The sequence below is a fragment of the Schistocerca nitens genome, chromosome 4 (genome assembly GCF_023898315.1).
Source record: "Schistocerca nitens isolate TAMUIC-IGC-003100 chromosome 4, iqSchNite1.1, whole genome shotgun sequence".
Taxonomy (NCBI): domain Eukaryota; kingdom Metazoa; phylum Arthropoda; class Insecta; order Orthoptera; family Acrididae; genus Schistocerca; species Schistocerca nitens.
Genome location: NC_064617.1, coordinates 19,384,757 through 19,408,905, shown reverse-complemented (window position 1 = coordinate 19,408,905; position 24,149 = coordinate 19,384,757). Strand labels below are relative to the sequence as shown.

The 24,149-nt window shown below is 45.9% G+C and overlaps 1 protein-coding gene across 1 annotated transcript in view; it reads right to left on the bottom strand.

The window, feature by feature from the left end:
• LOC126251374 (transient receptor potential-gamma protein-like) overlaps positions 1–24,149 on the bottom strand; it is a 586,511-nt gene that overhangs the window by 130,276 nt on the left and 432,086 nt on the right. The window contains exons 13-17 of the mRNA XM_049951758.1: positions 20,686–20,727; positions 13,963–14,146; positions 11,446–11,582; positions 11,209–11,370; positions 5,902–5,907 (exon numbers count right to left, since the gene is read on the bottom strand). Coding sequence (XP_049807715.1) covers positions 5,902–5,907; positions 11,209–11,370; positions 11,446–11,582; positions 13,963–14,146; positions 20,686–20,727 — 531 coding nt within the window. The remainder of the gene's footprint in view (positions 1–5,901; positions 5,908–11,208; positions 11,371–11,445; positions 11,583–13,962; positions 14,147–20,685; positions 20,728–24,149) is intronic.

Genomic DNA, 24,149 nt, shown 5'->3' with positions numbered 1-24,149 from the left:
AGGTGGCAGCACCTTCCAGAAGCGCTGATTAGAAAACTTTGTCACATAATTTCCCTAGCCTGAGGAGAACCGAGACATATAGCCAGAGTGAGTGTAGGCATACCATAATTTTTCGGGCACTGTACAGGTATAAAAGATAACTGCACTGTTTGTTTGAAATGCATATACAGGGTGTCCAGAAAAGGGCTCCCTGATTTCAAAATTAAATTATCTCGAAAACAAAGATCGATAAAGGAATGCAGTAAACGGTATGTTTATTGTGAAAGCTGTAAGAACTTTATACAGCAGTTTGAAATAATAGTTACAAAAGTTGCTAACAGATGGCGCTGTACGCTGTACAGCTCATATCAGCATACATAAGTGAAATAATCGTATGAAAACAATCTTTGCAAACAATCACATCACAATGTTTTCAAAATGTTCACCATTGGCACTACAGAGGTGGCGCAAACGAAGAATGAAATTAGCCATCACATTTCGTAGTGTCTCAACCAAAATGGATTCACATGCCACAGAGATCGGCGATTCAAGCTCGTCCAGCGTGGCGGGATGCTTCGGGTAGACCATGTCTTTCACTGTGCCCCACAAAAAGAAGTCACAAGGAGTCAAATCCGGCGAATATGGAGGCCAATCCATGCCTGCACCAGTAAATTTGGGATATTCCAAAGCAATGACTCGATTCCCAAAGTATTCCTCAAGAAATCGAAACACTTGTTCGGTCCGATGTGGTCTTGCATAAACCATTCAGTACCTGGTCGATCCTCTTGCTGTGTGGCGACAAATTGTTCCAAAATTGCAACGTAACGTGCACCAGTGACCGTTTCTCGAATAAAAAAGGGCCAAAATGCCTCTGCTGCATACTGCAGCCCGCACAGTAACTTTAAGAGGATACAGTGGTTTCGCCTCACACCAATATGGCTTTTCGGAACCCCAAAATCGCCAGTTCTGCTTATTCACGTATTCATTCAGGTGCATTCAGGTGGAAGTGTGCTTACTCTGTAAACCAGATGCAGCCAACATCAAATCCTTCACTATCAATGATTGTGAGCATCTGATTAGCAAAGGCAACCCTTTGTTGCACAGATCGTACTGGAATGGCCTGGTGCATTTGAATTTTGAATGGAAACATGTGTAGGCTCTTTCTCAGTATTTTCTGCGTGCTGGAACGCTTCAAACCAGTCTCAGATGCACTTCTACGGACGGATGACATTGGATTTCGCTGAATAATTCCAGAAATTGTGGCGATATTTTCAGGCGTAACTGTGGTTTGCTTGCGGCCAACATGCCAACTAGATCATCAGTTACGCTGCCTGTTCGTTGAAATTTTGCGAAGAGCGTACGAATGGTTTTCGCATCGGGTCCTTTTGGAACATTAAATCGTGCTTGAAAACTTCGTCTTGTTGCCGTAGGACTCTCTTCTAACCTGTGGTACTCTAGCACCAGAAAAACGCATTGTTCAGTGGAGTACATGGTTTTAATCTCTTCCTTCGGTACGCTAACCTCCTTTCACGTTTCAAGAGTGGAACTGATCGCTCTGGGCTTCGGATCACTATTTATACTAGGCATTACATATGGCGATTACAGCACCATCTGTTAGCAGCTTTTGCCCGCAGCTCGTGGTCGTGCGGTAGCGTTCTCGCTTCCCACGCCCGGATTCCCGGGTTCGATTCCCGGCGGGGTCAGGGATTTTCTCTGCCTCGTGATGGCTGGGTGTTGTGTGATGTCCTTAGGTTAGTTAGGTTTAAGTAGTTCTAAGTTCTAGGGGACTGATGACCATAGATGTTAAGTCCCATAGTGCTCAGAGCCATTTGAACCATTTTGTTAGCAGCTTTTGTAACTATTATTTGAAACTGCTGTATAAACTTCTTACAGCTTTCACAATAAACATACCGCTTACTGCATTCCTCTATCGATCTTTGTTTTCGAGATATTTAATTTTGAAATCAGGGAGTCCTTTTCTGGACACCCTGTATATTGCATTTCAAAGTTAGTGCGGCTTATGTCGTGGCATGATCAGGGAAAATGAATGTATGTCCTATTGTGACAGATGTATAGATTTAGCATATCGATAAGTGCGAGCATATGAGAGATATTTTTACGTGGTAAATTATGTGCGCTATAGATACTGAGATTCGTTCCAGAACCACAGCTGTCAAGATGAGATATTACCTGCACGTCGATCGGTGTCAGACTTTAGCAGCAATCGTAATATTTAATTATAGTTACACTGGTTCAAATGGTTCAAATGGCTCTGAGCTGCAGTCATGGACTGTGCGACTGATCCCGGCGGAGGTTTGAGGTCTCTCTCGGGCATGGGTGTGTGTGTTTGTCCTTAGGATAATTTCGGTTAAGTAGTGTGTAAGCTTAGGGACTGATGACCTTAGCACTTAAGTCCCATACGATTTCACACACATTTGAACATTTTTGGCTCTGAGCACTGAGGTCATCAGTGCTCTAGAACTTAGAACTACTTAAACCTAACTATTCTAAGGACATGACACACATCCATGCCCAAGGCAGGATTTGAACCTGCGACCGTCCCAGTTGTGCAGTTAGGGACTGATGCGCCTAGAACCGCTCAACCACAGCGTCCGGCAGTTACACCGGTAAATATGTTCCTTGCTCCCAATATTATTGTGAGTCTCGTATGTATTTGATGAGCTGTAGACAACTTTTGCGGGGTTTAACTGCCAGTGCAATATGGCAATGTGTAGAAAATAGTTTTTAGCCTCTGAATGTCTCATCTGCAAAAAGAGGAAGGGCAGATAATGCTCCCACACCGGCTGCAGTAGCAGTTTGACTGGTAAATTCAGTGACGGACAGGCAGTTCCATTAGGATTGCCAGGAACAATGCACCCTTTGCTATTCTGGGAAGCATTTCAACATCTCTTGGCACTGGAGCCGCACCTCAGCAACGGTGCCTAGCTAACGAATTTCTTGGGTGTCAAGTATGAAAGGGATGCTGCCACCTTGTGCTTGCGGGTCCTGAACAGCTGTGCAGCTGACTGCCACATCATCCCTTGGCAGGGCCTGCCAATGCCCCCAGACTCTGACATCGGCATTGGCCATTGGGTGGCTGGACATGTTTTTTACTAGCGATCTTTTGTTTTCAACTATATTCCATCGATTTTGCCGACCAATAGGATGTTGCGAATTGAGAAAAACTTCCACATACATGTGAAGAATACCGATTTTATTAATTTGAATATTTTTTTTATATCAATGTGGTGTTAGCGGTACAACAGTTAACGGGAGGATGTGTGTGATGGAGCAGAACAGCAGGTTATATGCAGAACAATAGGTTAATTTGTGTAACTTTTATGTAAAACGCAGTACAATAGTTTAAGGGGTGGGTGACAAAGAAGAATGCGCCAGAAATGGTGTGCAAAAGCATGTGAAATTCGAAAAGTGTATCAGAAAATGGTGGGAGGACATAACTAATTACTTAATTTGGTATCAAAGGGGGGTACAATAGTTTAAGGAAATTGGGGTGACACGGAAAACCACTTAACAGAACGACAGGTTAGGTGCCGACAAAGGTGCAAACGTTAGGTTAAGACACCAAAATACCATGCTGAACATTTGGTTATGCAATAGGTTTGCCCCATGTAATTACTTCTTACAAGACCTACATGTTTCCAAACAGCAGAGAAAGATGAGGAAGAGAAATTCAACACCATGAACTGTTTTTTTATAAATAAACAATATACCCTTGAATGTCCTGTTATGAGATTCTTCCTCTCCACCACCACCAGATGGCCATCTTGGATTAGGTCATGAAAGGGATGACAGAGGCCTTTGGTGGCAGTACTGTGTACTAGGTCAGTTGGACTCTGGGTGAACACACTTGGTGGCAGTACTGCCTGTAATTGCTTAAATAAGAACTGCAAAGAAAGACTTATGTCCAGCACAGGCAGAGTCCTTTTCCTGCCTATCCCTAGGAAGAGGTGGCCGTCGGGTGACTTAGGTTAGTGGAGGTAGCCGAGGTGTGTTGCATTGTCCAGATTTTCTGGGGGGGGGGGAATTTACCAGTGTGTGAAAGGTTAATTAATTGATAAATTTAATAAAGTAGTAAATCAAATTGATAAGAGTGAGAGAAGCTATTCCAATAACTCAGATCTGAAAGTGTACCTGTAGTAGCGAAGGGGGAGGGGTGTTGGGGGAGGGGGAGGGGGCGGGGGACAGTAGGATAAGTGCCTTGAAATCAAAAGGAAATGGAGCTGACATGGAAAACCACTTAATAGAACAACAGGTTAAGTATCTGTCAATGAAAGGAGAATAATAGGTTAAGTACCTGTCAATCAAAGGAGAACAATAGGTTAAGAACCTGTCAATCAAATGAGAACAATAGGTTAAGTACCTGTCAATCAAAGGAGAACAACAGGTTTGCCCATGAGTGCTTACCTGCCCCTGATGTAGGCAACCCACACTAAAAAAATGTGCCACAATGTAACTTGTCCCCCTACTTCTATCGACGACTCAACGCTTTTCCTTTTTGGTGAGTGGTCTTCTTTAATCCATAAGTATTTACTCTCTACCAGAAATAACTTTCTTTGGGCAGAGTGTATGCTATGTAGTAATTTCCTGGCAAATTAAAACCGTGAGCCAGACATGAACATTGCTCATTAGTGAAAAGCTAAAACGATATTTCTATTTTCCTGAAATTATAACTAGTAACAGCCATCAATGCATTTAGTTCATGCTGAAAACTTGACTCTGTGTAATAGACTTATCATATGTGGAAGAAGCTAGCAGTTATACACACAATAGTGCTTACAAAGACATTATTTCCACGTAGGAAAACTTTTGAAATTTATTGAAATGACACTTTCTACCGAAAACCACAGACACGTGTGTGCGTTAGATCTGCAACATTCGTCCATTTGATCACGTGAGTGTCAAGCGCGGGAAGGTGGGATGTATCAGGCGAACCGGGTGGCCTGTCATGCGCTGTTTGCACATCATCTGCTCCTCAGCGCGCACGCGCCCCACTACCTCGCATCACCTCTCAGTTTTATCATAATCGGCACACACGGTCACACTTTTCTACTGTTCTAGCCGTGTGCATCCAAAAAACAAAAACACTCGCAAACGCCTTGTCCAACGCTGATGTCCGCCCCTCGAACAAGCTACCCTGCACTCTGCGTGTAATACAACTCCTGTGGCGTGTAATAAAAAACTGAAGCATTTCCTTTCTGACACCATCACAACTTTTCCTTAAAAATTTTACATTTTCGGTCATTTTGTCTGTGTCATTAATGTGGGGGCTCTTTCTTGTTCATAGGCTACATTTGATTAAGGTAGGAAGTTTTATTGTATACATTGCAACTATTTAACAATATACGATGCGTGAAAGATGTCTTGGAAAATTATATGAGAAATTATCAGAAAAAGATTCGGAATATCTCTGTGGAATTAATGTTACTTAAACTGGCATGACAAGAGAAATAATCTTTGCAGTGAAATGATCGTATGGCATTTATTGGCCGGGATATCCCCCTTCGGGGTTCGGTCGCCGTATTGCAAGTCTTTTTATTTGACCCCGCTTCGGCGACTTGCGTGCCAGTGATGATGAAAATGATGATGAAGGACACACAACACATAGTCCCATGCCGGGAATCGAACCCGGGCCCCCTTGCATGGTAGGAGGTAACGCTGCCGCGGCACTACGAAGGCGGACATTCGGAGATACAGGCAAATTCTATAATTAATAATAAAATTTGTATAAGCCAAAAATTTGTAAGCGAAAATTCAGTAGTTTTTTACCTGGTGATAAAGAAAATCTTGCATGTGTAACTGAATTTTTTACTAGCGTAAGTGCTGTTTTGTTTGAATTGCAGCGTTGTTGTTGGTGTCTTCAGTCCGAAGACTGGCATGATGCAGATCTCCATAGTACCCTACCCTGTGCTAGCCTCTTCATCTTCGAGCAACTACTGCAGCCTACACCCTTCTGAGTTTGTTTACTGTATTCATCTTTTAGTCTCCCTCCCTCTACGATTTTTACTCCCCACACTTACCTCCAATACTAAATTGGAGAGCCCTTGACGTCTCAGAATGTGTCCTATCAAACGATCCCTTCTTTTGGTCAGGAAGTGCCACAAATTTGTTAGCTCCCCAATTCTCTTCAGTACCTCCTCATTAGTCATTTGATCTACGTAACTAATCATCAACATTCTTCTGTAGCACTACATTTTGAAAGTTTCTACGAGAGGGTACCAAAAAAACCGTAATTATTTTTTAAAAGCTATATATTTTCAAACTGTTTACAAAACAACAAATACATTTGTCCCACAGGTGCTTCCACTGTTCGCAACATATTTTGTAGTCATCTTTAGAAATGGTGGACAGCTCCTCCCTCGGATTTTTCATGACTTCTTCAACGTTGTCAAACCGGTGTCCTTTCATGTCCCTTTTCAAGTGTAGAAATAAACAGAAGTGACACAACGCCAGGTGAGGCGAGTAAGGTGCATGGGGCAGTGGAACCATACCATTTTAGCCATAAAATGTCTAACAGAGATGGCTGTGTGTGCAGGTGCATTGTCGTGGTGGAAGAACCAGTCTCCCGTCTGCCACAGATCGGGTCTTTCCTGAGGCTGAACCGAGCTCCAAAATAACCCGCTAATCTCTGACAGTTGATCAATTGTCTGTCGACGGTCTGTGAGCACAAGCGCTCCAAGTTTTTCAATATTTTCGCCTATTTGGGCAGCTGATTGACGTGCAGAACGAAGTTTGTCATCAGTCGACATGTCGCCATTATCATGTCGAGCAAACCACTCGTACACTTGAATTTTTCCCATAGCGTCCTCTTGGATTTCAACATTAAAACAGTTTCAGCAGCATCTTTACTGAGTAGAAAATAGAATTTCACAACTTCACCTTGTTCACTTAAACTTGCCATCATAAAAAAGGAAACAAGAACAAAACTGCGCTAGCAAAAACAATCACTGCAGACGAACAGAACGAGCCAACACGGGCGGCACTGAACCTGCAATAAGTTGCGTTCTACACGGCTAGCGGCAGAAATGCGTACTACACAAGCTCCACCCACAACAGTGTTATTATGCTTTATTTCTTTTTTGGGTACTCACTCGTATTCTCTTTTTGTTTAAACCGTTTATCGTCCATGTTTCACTTACATACACTCCGGATAAATACTTTCACAAAAGACTTCCTGACATTTAAATCTATATTCGATGTTAACAAATTACTCTTCTTCAGAAATGCCTTTCTCGCCATTGTCAGTCTACATTTTGTGTCCTCTCTACTCAGGTCATCGACAGTTATTTTGATACCCAAATAGCAAAACTCATCTACAAGTTTTTGCAAATCTAATTCCCATAGCGTCACCTGATTTAATTCGACTACATTCCATTATCCTTGTTTTGTTTTTTGCGATGTTCGTCTTATATCCTTCTTTCAAGACAATGGCCATTCCGTTCAACTGCTCTTCCAAGTCCTTTTGCTGTCTCTGACAGAAGTACAATGTCATTGGCAATCCTAAAAGATTTTCTTTTCCCTGAACTTCAGTTCCTACTCCAAATTTTTCTTTTGTTTTCTCTACTGCCTGTTCAATGTACAGATTGAATAACATCGTGGATAGGCGACAAACCTGTACCACTCCCTTCTCAACCACTGCCTAACTTTCGTATCCCTCGACTCTTATAACTGCCGTCTGGTTTTTTGTACAGCTGTAAGTAGCCATTCGTCTCCCCCCCCCCCTCCCCCCTGTATTTTACCCCTGCTACCTTCAGAATTTCAAAGCGATCATTCCAGTAACATTGTCAAAAGTTTTCTCTAAATCTACGAACGCTATAAACGTAGATTTGCTTTTCCTTAATCTAAGGAATCTTCTAAGATGAATCGTAGGGTAATTATTACCTCGCGTGTTCCCACATTTCTCCGGAATCCAACCTGATCTCTGAGATCGGCTTTTATCAGTTTTCCATTCTTCTGCAAAGAATTCGTGTTAGTACTTTACAATCATGACTTATTAAACTGATAGTTCGGTAATTTTCACACAAGTCAGCAACAGCTTTCTTTGGAGTTGGAATTATTACATTCTTCTTAAAGTCTGAGAGTATTTCGCCTGTCTCGTACATTTTGCACCACATGGAAGAGTTCCGTCACGACTGGTCCTCCCAAGGCTATCAGTAGCTTTGACGAAATATCGTTTAGTCCCGGGGCCTTGTTTCGACTTAGATCTTTCAGAGCTCTGTCATATTCTTCTCGCAGTATTATATCTCCCACGTCATCTTTATGTACGTCCACTTTTGTTTCTACAACATTGCCTTCAAGTTTATCTCCCTTGTATGGACCCTTCACACACTCCTTGCAACTTTCTGCTTTCCCTTCTTCCCTTAAGACTGGTTTTCCACCTGAACTTTTTATATTCGCAGAGCTGCTTTTCCTTTCCCCTTTCTCCTTTCTTTAATTTTCCTTTAGGCGGTATCCGTAGTCTCCCTAGTGAAATCATTTTTTAAACGTTTATACTCCCTCTGGCCTCGTTCATTTGCTGCATTTTTATTTTTTCTCCTATTATAAATTAAGTTCAATCTCTCTTGTGTTATCCAAGGATATATACTAGGCCTTATCTTTTTTACGTATTTGATCCTCTACTGCCTTCATTATTTCATATCTTAAGGCTACCAATACGTCTTGTACTGTATTCCTTTCCCCCAGTCTTGTTAACTGTTGCCTAAGGCTCTGAAACTTTCAGCAACCACTGGTTCTTTCAACTTATTCAGCTCCTATTTCCTTGATTTCCTACCTTTTTGCAATGTCTTCAGTTTTAATGTACAGTTCATAAACAATAAATTGTGGTCAGAGTCTACATCTGCTGCTGGAATTTTTTTTTTTTTTTTTTTGTGGTTTTAGGGCGCACAACTACAGTGGTCATTAGCGCCCAGACTAAGTTATGAATGCACTGCGAGGCACAAGGTTAAAACAGCAACTAAAAGGGACAATACTATAAAAGGCACATTACCAGGCAATGGATTAAAAGAAAACAGCATAATCAAATGTCCTTAGACAGGTCTGTCAAGTGGATAAAACGAAGAATGCGAGTAGCTGCTCCTGGGTCATCCGCTAAAATTTCATCCAGAGTACATGGCAGGCCAAGATCAATGCGCAGTGTACTAAAATTCGGACAGGACGTTAAAATGTGGCGTACCGTCATCAATTGCCCACACGGGCAGAACGGCGCCGGCGCAGCCGTCAGCAGATGGCGGTGGCTGAACCGGCAATGTCCAATTCGTAACCGGGCCAAAACGACCTCCTCCCACCGAGAAGGGCGTGAAGAGGTCGTCCGAGCCGTGAGGAGAGGTTTCGAGGCCCGAAGCTTGTTGTCAGTAAGTGTAGACCAATCGGCATGCCACAGCGATAAATTGCGCTGACAAATGCCCCTGCTAAAATCGGATGAAGGCACACGACAAGAAGCTATCCGAGGCTGGAAGACCGCAGCCTTGGCCGCGGCATCTGCAGCTTCGTTCCCAGCGATACCGACATGGCCAGGAACCCACATAAAGGTAACCGGAGAATCGTCGTCCGCCAGCTGCTGAAGAGAACGTTGGATACGGTGCACGAAAGGGAAATATAAGTGGTGGAATTTTAGACGATTTCTTGACTTACGCATTGGTATGTTTGAGGAGCTGGAAACCAATGAGCGGACTCCAGGCTAGGAAAACAGACACCACGGAGAGTGCAAGCAGAAGTGGCAGCGCTTGGTTGACAAGTGGTAAGCAGTAACGGTGCTGGGCTGCGAACTGCAAACGCTCCGGGCGTTCGTCACAGTCTTACATCAGAGAGTTAACAGGTAACTTCAAAAACTACCTAAACGCAATTTTAAGGTGACACGGTAGATGGCGATTGCATACAGACGCTTTTCAGCGCAGGCAGCGACGTCAGTGGAGTCGTAGGGGCTACAGTCAGACTGGAGACGAGAAAAACCAGAGAGAAGTCTCTTGCTTTAGCGTGAACGCAAGTAACGAAAAACACTGTTTTCTCTAGCCATGTTGGGAACGGTAGCGCAATTTAGCTTTCTGGTGAACGCTATTGCTACCATATTTGGAGTTTTTTAGTTCAATAGTTGGGAACATTCCTATCCAGAGAGTGGGAAAGGAGACGGTGATTGGCCAGAGGCAGCACGGAGGAGCAGAGCCCAATGTCAGATTGGCCAATGTCCGTAAAAGGGCGGTAGGTTGGCGGACGAGTGTAGACAGGGCGAAATACTGCGTCGCCACACCCTTTCAAATCTCAAGTTTCCCGTGTGGAAACCGCTGCGCAGCCAGGTCCGTGTCACTCGTCACCATTCTGGGGTGAGCTGCGACGAGTCTCGTTCTCCCACTCGGAGTGCTGCTCACATGTTTGTACTTTACGATGCTGTTAGTGACTGCTGCTTCTCTCAGCTCTCATCTCACAGTCTCAGACACCGAGTTCTGTTGTGCCAACAGTCGAGTCCTTCGCTTTTTCCGATGCGTAGGAATGGCCTCGTTGTTCGAAGTATGTAGTTTTAATGCAGCAAAAGAGTGTTAATCAGACCCGCGAGTCTGCCGCGCGCACCGTTACGAATTTCCTCGTCGAGTCCAAAAATCCGCACCTTTCGTAGGCGTCCAGCGACAGTGCTTGGCGTTGACCTGAGCCATCACTGGAAATTTGTCTTCCTGTATTTGCTCTTATCAGGTCTGTAATTGCAGACTGACCTGATATCCTCTTTTTTCCCCTGTATCCTATGCTAGAAAATGGCAGAATAAATCTCGCGAATGCAATCAGTCTAGCATTCACCCCAAATATACGTTTTTTGTGGAAATAAAATCATTGTAGTGTACTATATTTACATTCCTACAGCTGGCGCCTCTATTTCTTATCAACTACAAGTGATGACGCAGAGCGAGAGCAGGGGGCAGGCGGCTGGCTACCTGGGCGGCTAGGCTACCTGGCCGGCTAGGCTACCTGGCCGGCTAGGCTACCTGGGTGGCTAGGCTACCTGGGAGGCTAGGCAACCTGGGCGGCTAGGCTACCTGGGAGGCTAGGCTAGCTGGGTGGCTAGGCAACCTGGGCGGCTAGGCTACCTGGGAGGCTAGGCTACCTGGGCGGCTAGGCTACCTGGGCGGCTAGGCTACCTGGGCGGCTAGGCTACCTGGGTGGCTAGGCTACCTGGGCGGCTAGGCTACCTGGGTGGCTAGGCTACCTGGGCGCGAAGCGTGCCAGCACACGGTGGTGGTCCCCGTTGTGGGCGTCCGCGGAGGCGGCGGACAGGCCGGGCGACAGCAGCCCGGCGGCGCTGTGGTGCGGCGACTTCTTGGGCGTCGAGCCGGCGAAGATGGCCGACGTGGTCGAGCCGAAGAGGTCGTGCAGGTGCGCAGGTAGCGCGTGCTCGTGGCCGTGGCCGTGCGCCGCCCCCGCGCCCGCCCCCGGCGCCGCCCCCGCCGCCGCGGCCGCCGCCGCCACCGATTGGTGGTGCGCCAGGCTGGCCATCAGCTCCGCCACCGAGCCGAGCGGCGCGCCCGACGTCTGCGGCGCCGGCGCGATGTTGAAGCCCTTCATCAGGCGGCGCTCCTTCTGCCGGTTCTTCTTGCCGCCCGAGCCTGCGAAGCGACCGCGCGCACTACAGTAGGTCGCCGCCTCCACGACAACATTTCTACACTCACTCTACTTATTTGTACATTTCGAGAGAGAGATTCCGCGATGTCAAAAACGTCTGGGATGACGGAGAAGGATAAATGCATTAATACGATGCACCCGATTCGAGTCCGGTAACGATCGAGTCGGAGGGCACGGGCGAAAATTTCCGCCTTAGCCTCTCACAGAGCTCAGACTGAGGGACCCGACTTCCGAAACCTCGACATCGCCTTCAGAGTTCCCGATGAACACGCGCCAGTACCCTCGGGCTACTTCACCTGTTGACGGACCAGTAACGGCGCGCGTAACTTGATGTCACCGAGACCGAAAATCCAAAGGAGGCGTGGCATAGCCGTGCGAGGTTCCGTCGTAACCGTTCCGATATCCCCACTGTCGTCTGAAGTGCCGCTGACAGCGATATACTTCTCGCTTTACAGTCTCGACAGTTTCGACGAGGGTCTCGTTCGCAAGACTTTAACGTTTTGGCTCGAAACAGGACCTCCTTTGCTTATCCACTTTTCAGGGAATGTCTGATCCAGGTATACACGAAACGAGGTGGGGCTGCACCGTGCTGGACCCACATCCGTTGACGAGTAACGAATGGGATATATCCAGGAACCCGGGTAGTACATCTCTGATAAACACTGGGTATGCTTGTGCATTTAAGTGCGGAGGAAGAACCGAAGCGGCTAGAACACGATCATTGACTATGCCTGTCAACGCATTCAGTGATAATCTGTAGTGATGGCTCTTCACGACTGTACTGAGGAGATTCTCGTCGGACAAAACAAGACTATTCCGACTACTTAGCATTCCGTATCCGGTGAAACGGGCTTCGTCCGTAAAAAGCGCATACGCAGAGAAATGAAGATCGACTGTAAGGTCCTGCAAGAACCACTGGCTGGACAAGACATGAGATCGGAAGTCATCGGGACTCAAAGCGTACATTGACTGTGCACAGAGGGCGTGTAGCAGCAATTCCTGTAACACTCGCCTCAAGGGACTCAGAGAGACATTCGTTTCACGTGCACGTGATCGAGTGCCGATTGCAGGCACCTCATCCGCTCCCGCAGTTCCGTGTACTCGGTCGCCCATTTCGGTCGTTTTACTGTGGTACCGACTGCTCTGTTTTACCCAATCGTTGGAACAGAATATGGTGTCAGCCGAATACCTTGTACGCGAATTATGGCCCTGTGCAACAGTTTCGCTTGTCTGTTGTTTCCATTCGCTTGCCTATACACAAAAATCGTGTCTGCAAGTTCGTCACCGGGCACAACTCCATTAGGTTAGCCCTGATCGACGTTAGTATTTCAACCTGTAAACACAGACTGCAGTCCATAACACTTCAGACACTGTACACCAGGATTGCTCTCGTCAGTACACAGTACGCCATCTGCATCGGAACTGAGTTATTAGCCCAACCTCTACACTTAAGTGCTCGTCGGAACTGGCTATCCTACAATCTCAGCAAAGCGGTACCGCTACGTGTATTGCACCATCAGAGGTAATAGAAAGATTTTGGCTTATAACTTTCCACTCTGTCATTTCCGCGCGACGTTCCTTTATCTCACTCGATGCATTTACCCTTCTCCATCGGCTGTGAAAGTTTGTAACATCATCACGGTATCGCTGTGTATAAGGGGCATTCAAAAAGGAGCTCTAAAATAGAAACCACAGAAGATATCACTGCCTACGGGAGATGTTGTGGCCCCTGTAAGAGCGCAGACTTGCCTCTAGGGGCACGCGAGCGCGCACTCACGTGACGGCAGGCTGAGGAGCTGCACGCGTCCACTGTCCGCCGCACTCAGCTGCGGGGCTTCGAACAAGAGCAAATGGCTGTACTCAGTTTCCTTACCACGCGAAACTGAAATTCATCGAAGAATGGTACAACTGTATGGATGCGACCTCCGGGGCAGTGGCTGCCTCCATTAGCCGCCGGCCTTCAGTAATGAGGGCCCCACCTGCTGGCCGGTGCGGTGTCTGACGTTCCAGGTGCTCCTACACCGACCAACGCCTTCCTTCAACGAATCGCTTGTGACACGCCTTGACCCTTGCAACGGACATGCAGTGCTCTTCGCACACTTGTGCCACAGTTCGATGAATTTCCGTTCCCCACACTCCATCCGCTGCCCGAAACGCACTACAGCTCCTCTCAGGGTTTTCAGCACTACTGAGCGCTGGAGGAGAGTTTGGACCATCGGTGCTCTTATAGGGCCATTCCTTGTTCCGTAGGTAATGGCATTACGATTCCTTCAGGAGTACTCATTTCACAACCTCCGGCTCGTTTCTTTTTTAAAAACCTTCACATTTCGCCTGGATAAATCACAGCAAGCGAGGCGGACTCACCGGTGCCCATGCCGGCGGCCGTGGACGTGTTCATGCCGGAGTTCTTGAGGATCTCGATGAGCTCGCAGCGGAAGGCCGAGATGTCCTGCTTGATCTCGTTGACGTCGTCCTCGGTGACGCCCTCGTTCTCCGCCTTGCGCTGCTCCACCGTCACGTAGCGCCGCACCAGGTTGCGCATTATGCTCTGCGCACACCAAAACTGGGCCAGTCAGCTGGCCCGCACACACACACACACACACACACACACATGTACGAGGTGAATACTCTTATTAGAAGGAAAGAAGTACGCTTACAAGAAATTTGATTTAATCTCTTTCAAAGTACTGCCTTGGCTAGCAGTGCACTTATCCCAACGTCGAATGTATGACTCGGAACATTTACGGAAGGGTTCTTTTGGAAGGGCGTTCATCTGCTCTGTCGTGGCCTTCTGAATGTCAACAGTGGTGTCAACACGTTTCCGTTAAAGGACGGTTTTGATTTCTGGGAAGAGCCAGAAGTCGCATGGTGCTGAATCTGGCGAGTAAGACGGATGTGTGGACAGATAGACACGAACTCTTTTTCCCTGCACAAGAACTTGTGAATCAAAAGCGAAGTGTGGTGCAGCAGGTAGTAGAATTAATGCTCCAGGCAAATGCCGGGATGGTTCATTTGAAAAGAGAACAGCCGATTTCCGTCTCCATTCCCTTGCTAATACCAGCTTGTGCTCCGCCTCTGATGACCGTGCTGTCGACAGGACGTAAATTCTAATCTCCCTTCCTTCATGTTTTAAGCAGTTTCTTAGTAACGTTTCACAGGATGTCAGGTCACACACACCACTATCCCATCTTATTTTTTGACCAGTCTCTGTACCTAGTATTATACCGTGTGAACTCCGCTGATCTTTGAGGAGTACTTCGAAACTCTGTCCTTTTATTACGAATGCTCTGGCAGTTCACCAATAGGACTATAATGATTCCATCTGTGGGGGGCATTTCTTTGGATCTCACACAGATGCCTCAGTCCACACGCATCCACATCCTCGTAGATACTCCGCAAGGCACTGTACGATGCGTGGCGGAGGGCACCCTGTACCAATACTAGTAATTTTCTTTCCTGTTCCAATCGCAAATAGAGCGAGGGAAAAACGACTATATGCTTCCGAGCGAGCCCAGATTTCTCGTATCTTATCGTCGCGGTCCTTAAGTGGAATGTATGTCGGCGTCAGTAGAATCGTTTAGCAGTCAGCTTCAAATGCTGTTTCTCTCAATTTTCTCAACAGTCTTCCTCGAAAAGAACTTCGCCTATTGAGTTTCCGAAGCATCTCCGTAACATTTTCGTGATATTCCAATCCTTCAATCCGTCCTGATACGGATCCCTAACACTCGACCAGTACTCAAGAACAGGTCGCACCAGCGTCCTGTATGCGCTCTCCTTTACAGGTGAACACCATTCCTATAAAATTCTCCCAATAAACCGAAGTCGACCATTCGCCTACCGTAGCACAGTTCTCAAATGATTCAAATGGCTCTGAGCACTGTGGGACTTAACTTCTGATGTCATCAGTCCCCTAGAACTTAGAACTACTTAAACCTAACTAACCTAAGCACATCACACACATCCATGCCCGAGGCAGGATTCGAAACTGCGACCGTAGCGATCGCGCGGTTCCAGACTGTAGCGCCTAGAACCGCTCGGCCACTCCAGCCAGCCACAGTTCTCACATTCTTGTTCCACCTCATATCACTTTGCAACGTCACGCCCAGATATTTAAACGACTCGACTGTTTCAAGCAGGACACTAATAATACTAAAACCGAACATTACACACACACATCAAAGAAAGTTTTGCATCACCCCGGATCCAAGAACTCCTGAAGACAGACGTTGACCGTGGATATTGTCTCACAGACTCAGTCCTTTTGACTGTTCAGAGATGTCACCCGCCCAAAGATGTAAACAACCATGCATGAGTAACACATATTATACGGAGGGGGTCCGACAGCCGATCAGCTCCAGTCATTCCACCAGGAAGGAGGTACACGGCTCGTATTGTCTGTATTTCAACCATGCCTAGACAGTCGATACCGCAGTTCGATCGCGTCCGCATTGTTACTTTGTGCCAGGAAGAGCTCTAGGCGTCTCGGAGTGAACCAAAACGCCGTTGTTCGCACATGGAGGACATACAGAGAGACAGGAACTGTCGACGATATGCCTCGCTCAGGCCGCCCAAGGGCTACTACTGCAGTGGATGACCACTACCTGCGGATTATGTCTCAGAGGAGCCCTGACAGTAACGCCACCATGTTTTCGTGCAGCCACAGGACGTCGTGTTACGACTCAAACTGTGCGCAATAGGCTGCATGATGCGCAACTTCACCCCCCATGTCAATGGCGAGGCCCATCTTTGCAACAACGACACCATGCAGCGTGGTACATGCCGAATGGACCGCTCAGGATTGGCATCACGTTCTTTTCAACGATGAGTGTCGCACATGTCTTCAACCAGACAATCGTCGGAGACGTGTTTGGAGGCAGCCCGGTCAGGCTGAAAGCCTTCGACACATTAAGGAGCGAGTGCAGCAAGGTGGAGCTTCCCTGCTGTTTTGGGGTGGCACTATGTGGGGCCGACGTACACCACTGGTGGTCACGGAAGGCACCGTAACGGCTGTACGATACGTGAATGTCATCCTCCGACTCATAGTGAAACCAGATCGGCAGCATATTGGCGAGGCATTCGTCTTCATGGGCGACAATTCGCGCCCCCATCGTGCACATCTTGTGAATGACTTCCTTCAGGATAACGACATCGCTCGACAAGAGTGGCCAGCATGTTCTCCAGACATGAACCCAATCGAACATGCCTGGAATAGATCAAAATGGCTATTTTTTGGACGACGTGACACACCAACTACTCTGAGGGATCTACACCGAATCGCCGTTGAGGAGTGGGACAATGTGGAACTACAGTGCTTTGATGAACTTGTGGATAGTATGCCACGACGAATACAGGCATACACCAATGCAAGAGGACATGCTACTGGGTATTAGAGGTACCGGTGTGTACAGCAATCTGAAGGTCCCGCTGTATGGTGGTATAACATGCAATGTGTGGCTTTCATGAGCAATAAAAATGGCTGAAATGATGTCTATGTTGCTCTCTGTTCCAATTTTCTGTACAGGTTCCGGAACTCTCTGAACCGAGTGATGCAAAACTTTGATTTGTGTGGGTTTGATCTTCCGACTCATCCGCATTAAATTACATTTTTGCACATCAAGGGCTAACTGCCATTCACCACACCAACTGGAAATTTTGCCTAAGTCGTCTTGTATTTTCCTACAGTCACTCAACTTCTACACCTTACCGTATACCACGGGATCATCAGCAAACAACCGCAGATTGCTGCCGCCCCGTCCGCCAAATCATTTGTGCGTGCAGAGAACAACAGGCGTCCTATTGCGCTTTCCTGGGGCACTCCTGACGATACCCTTGTCTCTGATGAACACTCGCCGTCGAGGACATCGTACTGGGTTCTATTATTTAAGAAGTCTTCGAGCCACTCACATATCTGTAAACTTGTTCTATATGCTCGGGGATTCAGCCTGTTGCTCTTCATTCGTAGTTCGCAGTATATCATGTTAGAAAAGGGCAATTTGAGTTCCGCACGAGCAATGCTTTCTGAAACCGTGCTGACTCGTGCATATAAGCTTCTCAGTTCCAAGAAAGTTTATTATCGTCGAACTCAAAATACGTTCAAGGATTCTGCAGCAAACCGAAGTTAGCGATATTAGTCTGTAATTTTGTGAGTCTGTTCCTTTACCCTTCTTATGTATAGGAGTCACTTGCGCTTTTTTTTCATTCGCTTGGAACTTTGTGCTGGGCGAGAGATTTATGATAAATGCATGCTAGATAAGGTTCAAATGGTTCAAATGGCTCTGAGCACTATGGGACTTAACTTCTGAGGTCATCAGTCCCCTAGAACTTAGATCTACTTAAACCTAACTAACCTAAGGACATCACACACATCCATGCCCGAGGTAGGATTCGAACCTGCGACCGTAGCGGTTGCGCGGTTCCAGACTGTAGCGCCTAGGACCGCTCGGCCACCCCGGCCGGCGCTAGCTAAGGGGCAGTGCCGTAGAGCAATCTGCAAAACCGAAATGGGATTCCATCCGAGCCTGGTTATTTATTTGCTTTAAAATCTTTCAGCTGTTTCTCTACGCCAGGGATGTTTATTAGCATGTCGTCCATACAGGAGTGTGTTCGAGGGTCAAATGACGGTATGTTTGTACGCTTCTCCCGTGTGAACGATTTCTTCAACTTGAAATTTAATACTTCGACTTTCGTTTTGCTATCTTCAACTGGCACAGCAGACTGGGCAGCAAGGAACTGAATGGAAGCCTTAGAATCGCTTAGCTATTTTATATACGACCAGAATTTTCTCGGATGCTTTGTCAGATCTTCTGCTAAGGTATGACAGTGGTAGTTGTTTTGTGCTTGCCGCATAGATGTTCTGACAGATACATGAAGTCCTAATGACCTTTGCTTGTCGGTATTTGTGCGTTCTTCTTTGAACCGTGAGTGCAACAGCCTCTGCTTCCTCAACATCTTACGAATTTCGATATTAAACCATGGCGGGTCTTTTCCATCCCTTATCCACTTAGTAGGCACATAACTCTCAAGACCACGGTTTACAATCTGCTTACACTTTGTCCATAATTCCCCTACGTCCATCTTACTGGAGCTAAGTGATGTCAGTTCACTGTCTAAGTGAAATGCTAACAACTGCTTATCTACTCTGTCTAGCACAAACACTCTCCTTGACTAATTTATTAACGTCCGTAATCATAGTTGTTGTTATGAGATCATGATCGCTAATCCCGTTTCCATACTGACACTGTCGATAAGGTTCGGTCTCTTCGTAGCGACAAGGTCTAAGATATTTTCATTGCTTGTGGGCTGCTGAGCTAGCTGCTCAAGACAAGTTTCAGACAACTTAATAAGTATTTCGCACGACTGGATGTTTGTACATGCCCCCCGAAATGAATCGATAGACATCCAAGTCTATATTCGGTAGGTTAAAATCGTTTCCACTAGTATTTCATGATTTCCTGCAGATGTCGTTATTTGGACGGTGAAGAGTCTGGGTGGCAGCGTCTGACGTGTAGTGCACACCTGACCTCTTTAGGGGGACTCTACAGTTCTCAAACATGTGGCTCACGTCTATGAAAGCGCTGCCTAGCTTCGAAGTCTCTGGTTGAAGTCTTCCACTCGACGTAGAACCAGAGACCTACGATCAGTTCTTGTGAGAATGCTGCAAACTATGAACTTGGTTGAAAATCCTCGAACAAGGCTGATCTTCTCAACCTTTTTTGGCGGTCACTGAAATGATCGGATCCCAGACGACAGACATCTTGTGTTTCAACCTGAGCATTTCAACCTTTTTCCGTCAACGGCTGCCGGAATGAAGGCTCTTCAGCGCTTTGAATGAGGCCTCAAAGAATACACACTGAGGCCACCTGCTGTTCCTTCCTATCCCTCGGTGCCATTTCCCTGAGGGGCACCATTATCCGTCGTACATTTGAACGCAAGATGATGAACAGAGACGCACTCTTTTGTTCCTGTCTCCCTTGACTCGGGACACAGCACACTTTCCGAAACGGGCTCTGTTTCAGTTTGAGTGGAGACAGCACTTGGAATTTATTGGTTAGCGGGATGTGTAAAGACACTGTTGTCTCATCTGTACGGGGCGGCTAGTGGACGACTAGTGACAGAACCTGTACTTTCGTCGGAGAAGACAGAATCCACGAGGGAGCTACGTTTAGTATCCCTGGTACGTGGCACTCGGTAGCCATCCAACCTCACACATTTGCGGCAGGTTGCCGTCGTGAGACAGCAGTGAGTCGGTTTCCAGGTGTTTATGAACGTCAACTAACTCATCCCGTACAGAGAACAGCATTCCCAGAGGGGCTGCATTATGGATTGTACAAGGTTTTACAGAACGGTAAATAAATAACTTCAAAGCAAGCTTGCTGACACTCGTTTAATTTCTACGTTTGATACAGTGTCTTGGAACTGTAGCATTAAGAAGAACAAACGTTTACTCCATAAACAGCTTGCAAGCGATACACTCCAGACAGCTGACAAAGGTACTGGTCCATATTATGACGTCATGCGCTGCCAGTCTCACCTGTCTATGGCCCTAGCTACTGCCTTTCTGAAATACGTTTGCCAATGAGCGGTGCTGGGACATAGTGCGTAAGCTAGCCGGGCACGGTGTGCAGGGAGTGAGAGGGGGGATCAGCACTGTACAAAAATCTCGAAATTATCCTGCAGTATGAGCGAGCAACCGAGACGCGCATCGTACCAGCAGTCTACGTCGTGGGTTTCGTTACTCGCGCCGCTCCCTGCTACGCCGGTGGCCTGCGCAGCAGGCGCACACAGAAATCTGGTCACTTTTCTGCGTTCCTCCGCTGCTCACACCAACGGATGTGTGGACCGTATCACAGCAGCAAGGAAACTAATGCGGATTTCCACGTGAAAGGCACGTCATGAGCCGTACGGTTGCTCTTACACTGACAGCAAAGAGAGCTGTGTTTTGGTGAAAGCACGGACAATGTTTGACTTGCTTTCGAATTGAATAAGATTCCTTGTTGTAGAGACCCGAAGCAGAGTGCTAGGGCAGAAGTGCTGTAAGAGCTACGAGGCAGTCGTGGAGTAGAGCAGAATTGCGTGGCAGACACTTACCTGGTACCGGAAGTCCCTCTCGCTCGCCTGCTTCACCTTCCGCTGCAAAGAAACAACCATCAGACATGCAGCTCTTATCAGACTAATAAACGAAGGATAGTAGCCTTCTATTATGAGGAATGACTAGGCATGCATGGCACAAAAAGAAAACTAATCCACATTAATAATTAATAGATGTATCAAGTTCATTTCGATTCTGTTACTTTTTCTGAGGTTAATATAATAAATGTTGCAGGCTGTGCTTGCTAACATTTTTGTGAGACTCCTGAAGTAAACTGTATTGATGTATACAAATTTCAGTTTTTTTCATATGAAAGTGAATATTGCAAAAATATATGTCAGTAATTTTATAGCACCGTTTTTCCTTAGTTATAATCAAAATGTTGATATACAGGAGATATAAAATAACAAAAAAATACATTCAGAGCATAAAGCTAAAAATGTTTACTAAAACATCGTATAAAAATAGACACTGGTATTGGAGTTTATTTCATAAAGATTATCACTACACAAATAAAATTATTTCTTCAGAATGTATGCCCTAGTATGATGTTTTAAAAAATTTTACTTTTATTAATAATTAACTTCATTAAGAGTCATTTCAATATTTAATGAACATCTGTGAATCCTAGCAAAGCATTTTTATTTAAGGCAAGATCACATCAACAGAAAGTGAGTCGTGATTTGAAGCGGATTTTGTTAGAAACTATATTGGAAACGATCGTGAAATGTAAAATTTCTGTACTGGAAAGGTTTCTACAAGTTGATTTGTCGTGTTTTATTTTATAGCTTTCTAGACGGGGAAATTTTAACAAGCATTTGCTTGTAAGTAATAGTTCGGAGGAACTATAGGAAATTTGTCCAACTGTATACGAATTGTTATGTTTCATGTAACAGCAACTACTCGTACAATTGCATCTATTTTCCTCTTATTTGTTGTAATTGTAAACCTAGTATCTTCACAGTATTTATTTTAAATGTCACTGAAAAAGATCAAACTGTTTTTCATAACTAACTGAAATCTGTGAAACCTACAGCTGATAATTCTTTGTTACAGTTTCTGTCATAGTTCCGTGTAATTTATGCTGGTGACTGGTTTAGAACGTAGCCGTTTATTTTAAAACCAGACGTGCATTAAAAGTATTCATCAAAGCAAAGTTCCACTGACATTATACGTGGTTAAGATTCACACAATACACAGTCATACAAAACATATTCATTACACGTGTGATACATTCAGCAGGCGAAAATGGCACTGAAAGCATGTACCACAAACAAGTTAACGATGCCAGTTTCATCTGCTGAATGTTGCACACTGTGATGAGATTACTCTATATGCGATGTATGACTATGTATCGTGTGGACGTCGCCCAAGTATGTGAGTTGAATTTTGCTTTGATAGACACTTTTAGCGCTGTCTGGTTTGGAAGGAGGAGAAGGAGATCAGTGTTGAACGTCCCGTCGACAACGAGGTCATTAGGGGCGGAGCATAAGCTCGGTTTAGGGAGGGACGGAGAAGGAAAGCGGCCGTGCCCTTCAGAAGGAACCCTCCCGGCATTTGCCTTAAGCGATTTAGGGAAATCGCGGGAAACCTAAAGCAGGATGGCCGAACGCGGGTTTGAACCGTCGTCCTCTCGAATGCGAGTTCAGTGTACTGACCACTGCGCTACCCGCTCGGTGTCTGTGGAAACGAACGCTTACGTTCCAAACTAGTCACCGTTATAAATTACTCGCAATTGTGTCAGAAATTTAACCGAAGATTTACCAGTGGTAGGTTGCCGGTATTTATTAAGAAAATTGGAGAGAGTCATTAAACCGAAAGTTAACAGACTATACAGGGACGGTACGTTCCAAGATGGTTTAGGAAATAAGGTCGAAAATGCGTGCTTACTGAAGTTACTAAACTTTTACTCTGGACATAAAACATTTTTTTCTTATTTCTATGTTGTTTCGTGGGGCTATTACTGAACTTGCTTGAAATTGAAGCTCCTGTCCTATCCCGAGGAATATATACAGTGAGACATGCACAGCGCCTGACAATGGCCAGACGCAGGAGAAGTGGTGGGCTCCCAGTGTGGCAGGACACGCCCGTCACCGCACCAGCAACGACAGGCAGGGAGAGGGAGAGGGGGAGGAGGCTGCTGAGAGCGCGAGCCGCCTCTGGTTGTGCGGCCACCGAAACAAATATACTCACTTACTCCTTAGCGCTACAGCCCATGCCTTGGCCTCTCTGAAGATCACAGCCCAATGCTGACGATTTTCTGCTCGTTTCCTCCATCTCCTGACTCCAGTCTTTCTCAAATCATCTTCCACATCCTCCAGCCATCGTTGCCGGGGTTCCTCTTTGCTCCTTTTGCCACCTGGATTTCCTGTGGATATCTTTTTGACTGCTCGATCCTCTGACATTCGCTCTACGTGGCCCAGCCATCTTCATCTGTTTCACTTAATTTCAGTCACCGAGTCAGGATTTCTCTACAGTTCTTCTAATTCCTTGTTTCTCCTAATCCTCCGTTGCCCCGCCTCATGCACGGCTCCAAAAATCTTTCTTAATATTTTTCTCTCCGATCTTCTCGAGAGCTTTTCCTCTGCTACAGTCATTGTCCACGTTTCTGAGCCATACATTACCACCTGTCTTATGACTGTTCGATAGACAGTCACCTTCCATTTTCTGCTCATGCTACGTGAGGATCTCGATCAGGGCCCAGTAAGCTCTATTTCCTGCAACAATCCTAGATTTTATTTCCTCTCTTATTCTGCTATCCTCCATAACCAGCGCTCCCAGGTATTGGAACTTCTCACATCTGTCATAATTACCTCTGTTCAACTTAATATATTTCTCTTTAACAACAGCATTTTTCCTGGAAGCAAGTCCCAACTGTTCTGCCTCCTTTTCCGGTCTGCCAAATCCTTCTTCCATTTCTTTCACACTTCTAGACAAAGTACACACATCATCAGCACAAGCTAGATTTTGGTACACACGTTTAAACAGAGTGCTACCTCGGTTATCAGTCTCTACCCTTTGCATCATTCTCTCCGACACTGTGTTGAAGAGTATCGTGGATAATACATCATCCTGCCTTAACCCTCGGTTGACCTCAAATTCTTTAGAAAGTTTTCCTTCTACTTTTACCTGGCCTTTTGTGCTGGTGAGGGCCATTTGTACCAGAGTGATAAGTTAACTTGGGAATTTCATCTCCATTAAGGTGACATATAGCTTTTTCCTTTTAACACTACCATAGGCCTGTTTAAAGTCTGCATAAATTGATGTACATCAAAATTATATTCATAACACTGTTTCATTATTTGCCTTATAATGAAGATTGTTGATCTGCCCCGTCGAAAACCGCATTGGTAGTCTCCGAGTATTTCTTCTGTAATTGGTGTAAGTCTCATAGCAATGACTTTGGCTAATACTTTGTACACCACGCTGACTAAAGCAATACCGCGATAATTTTCACAGTTTG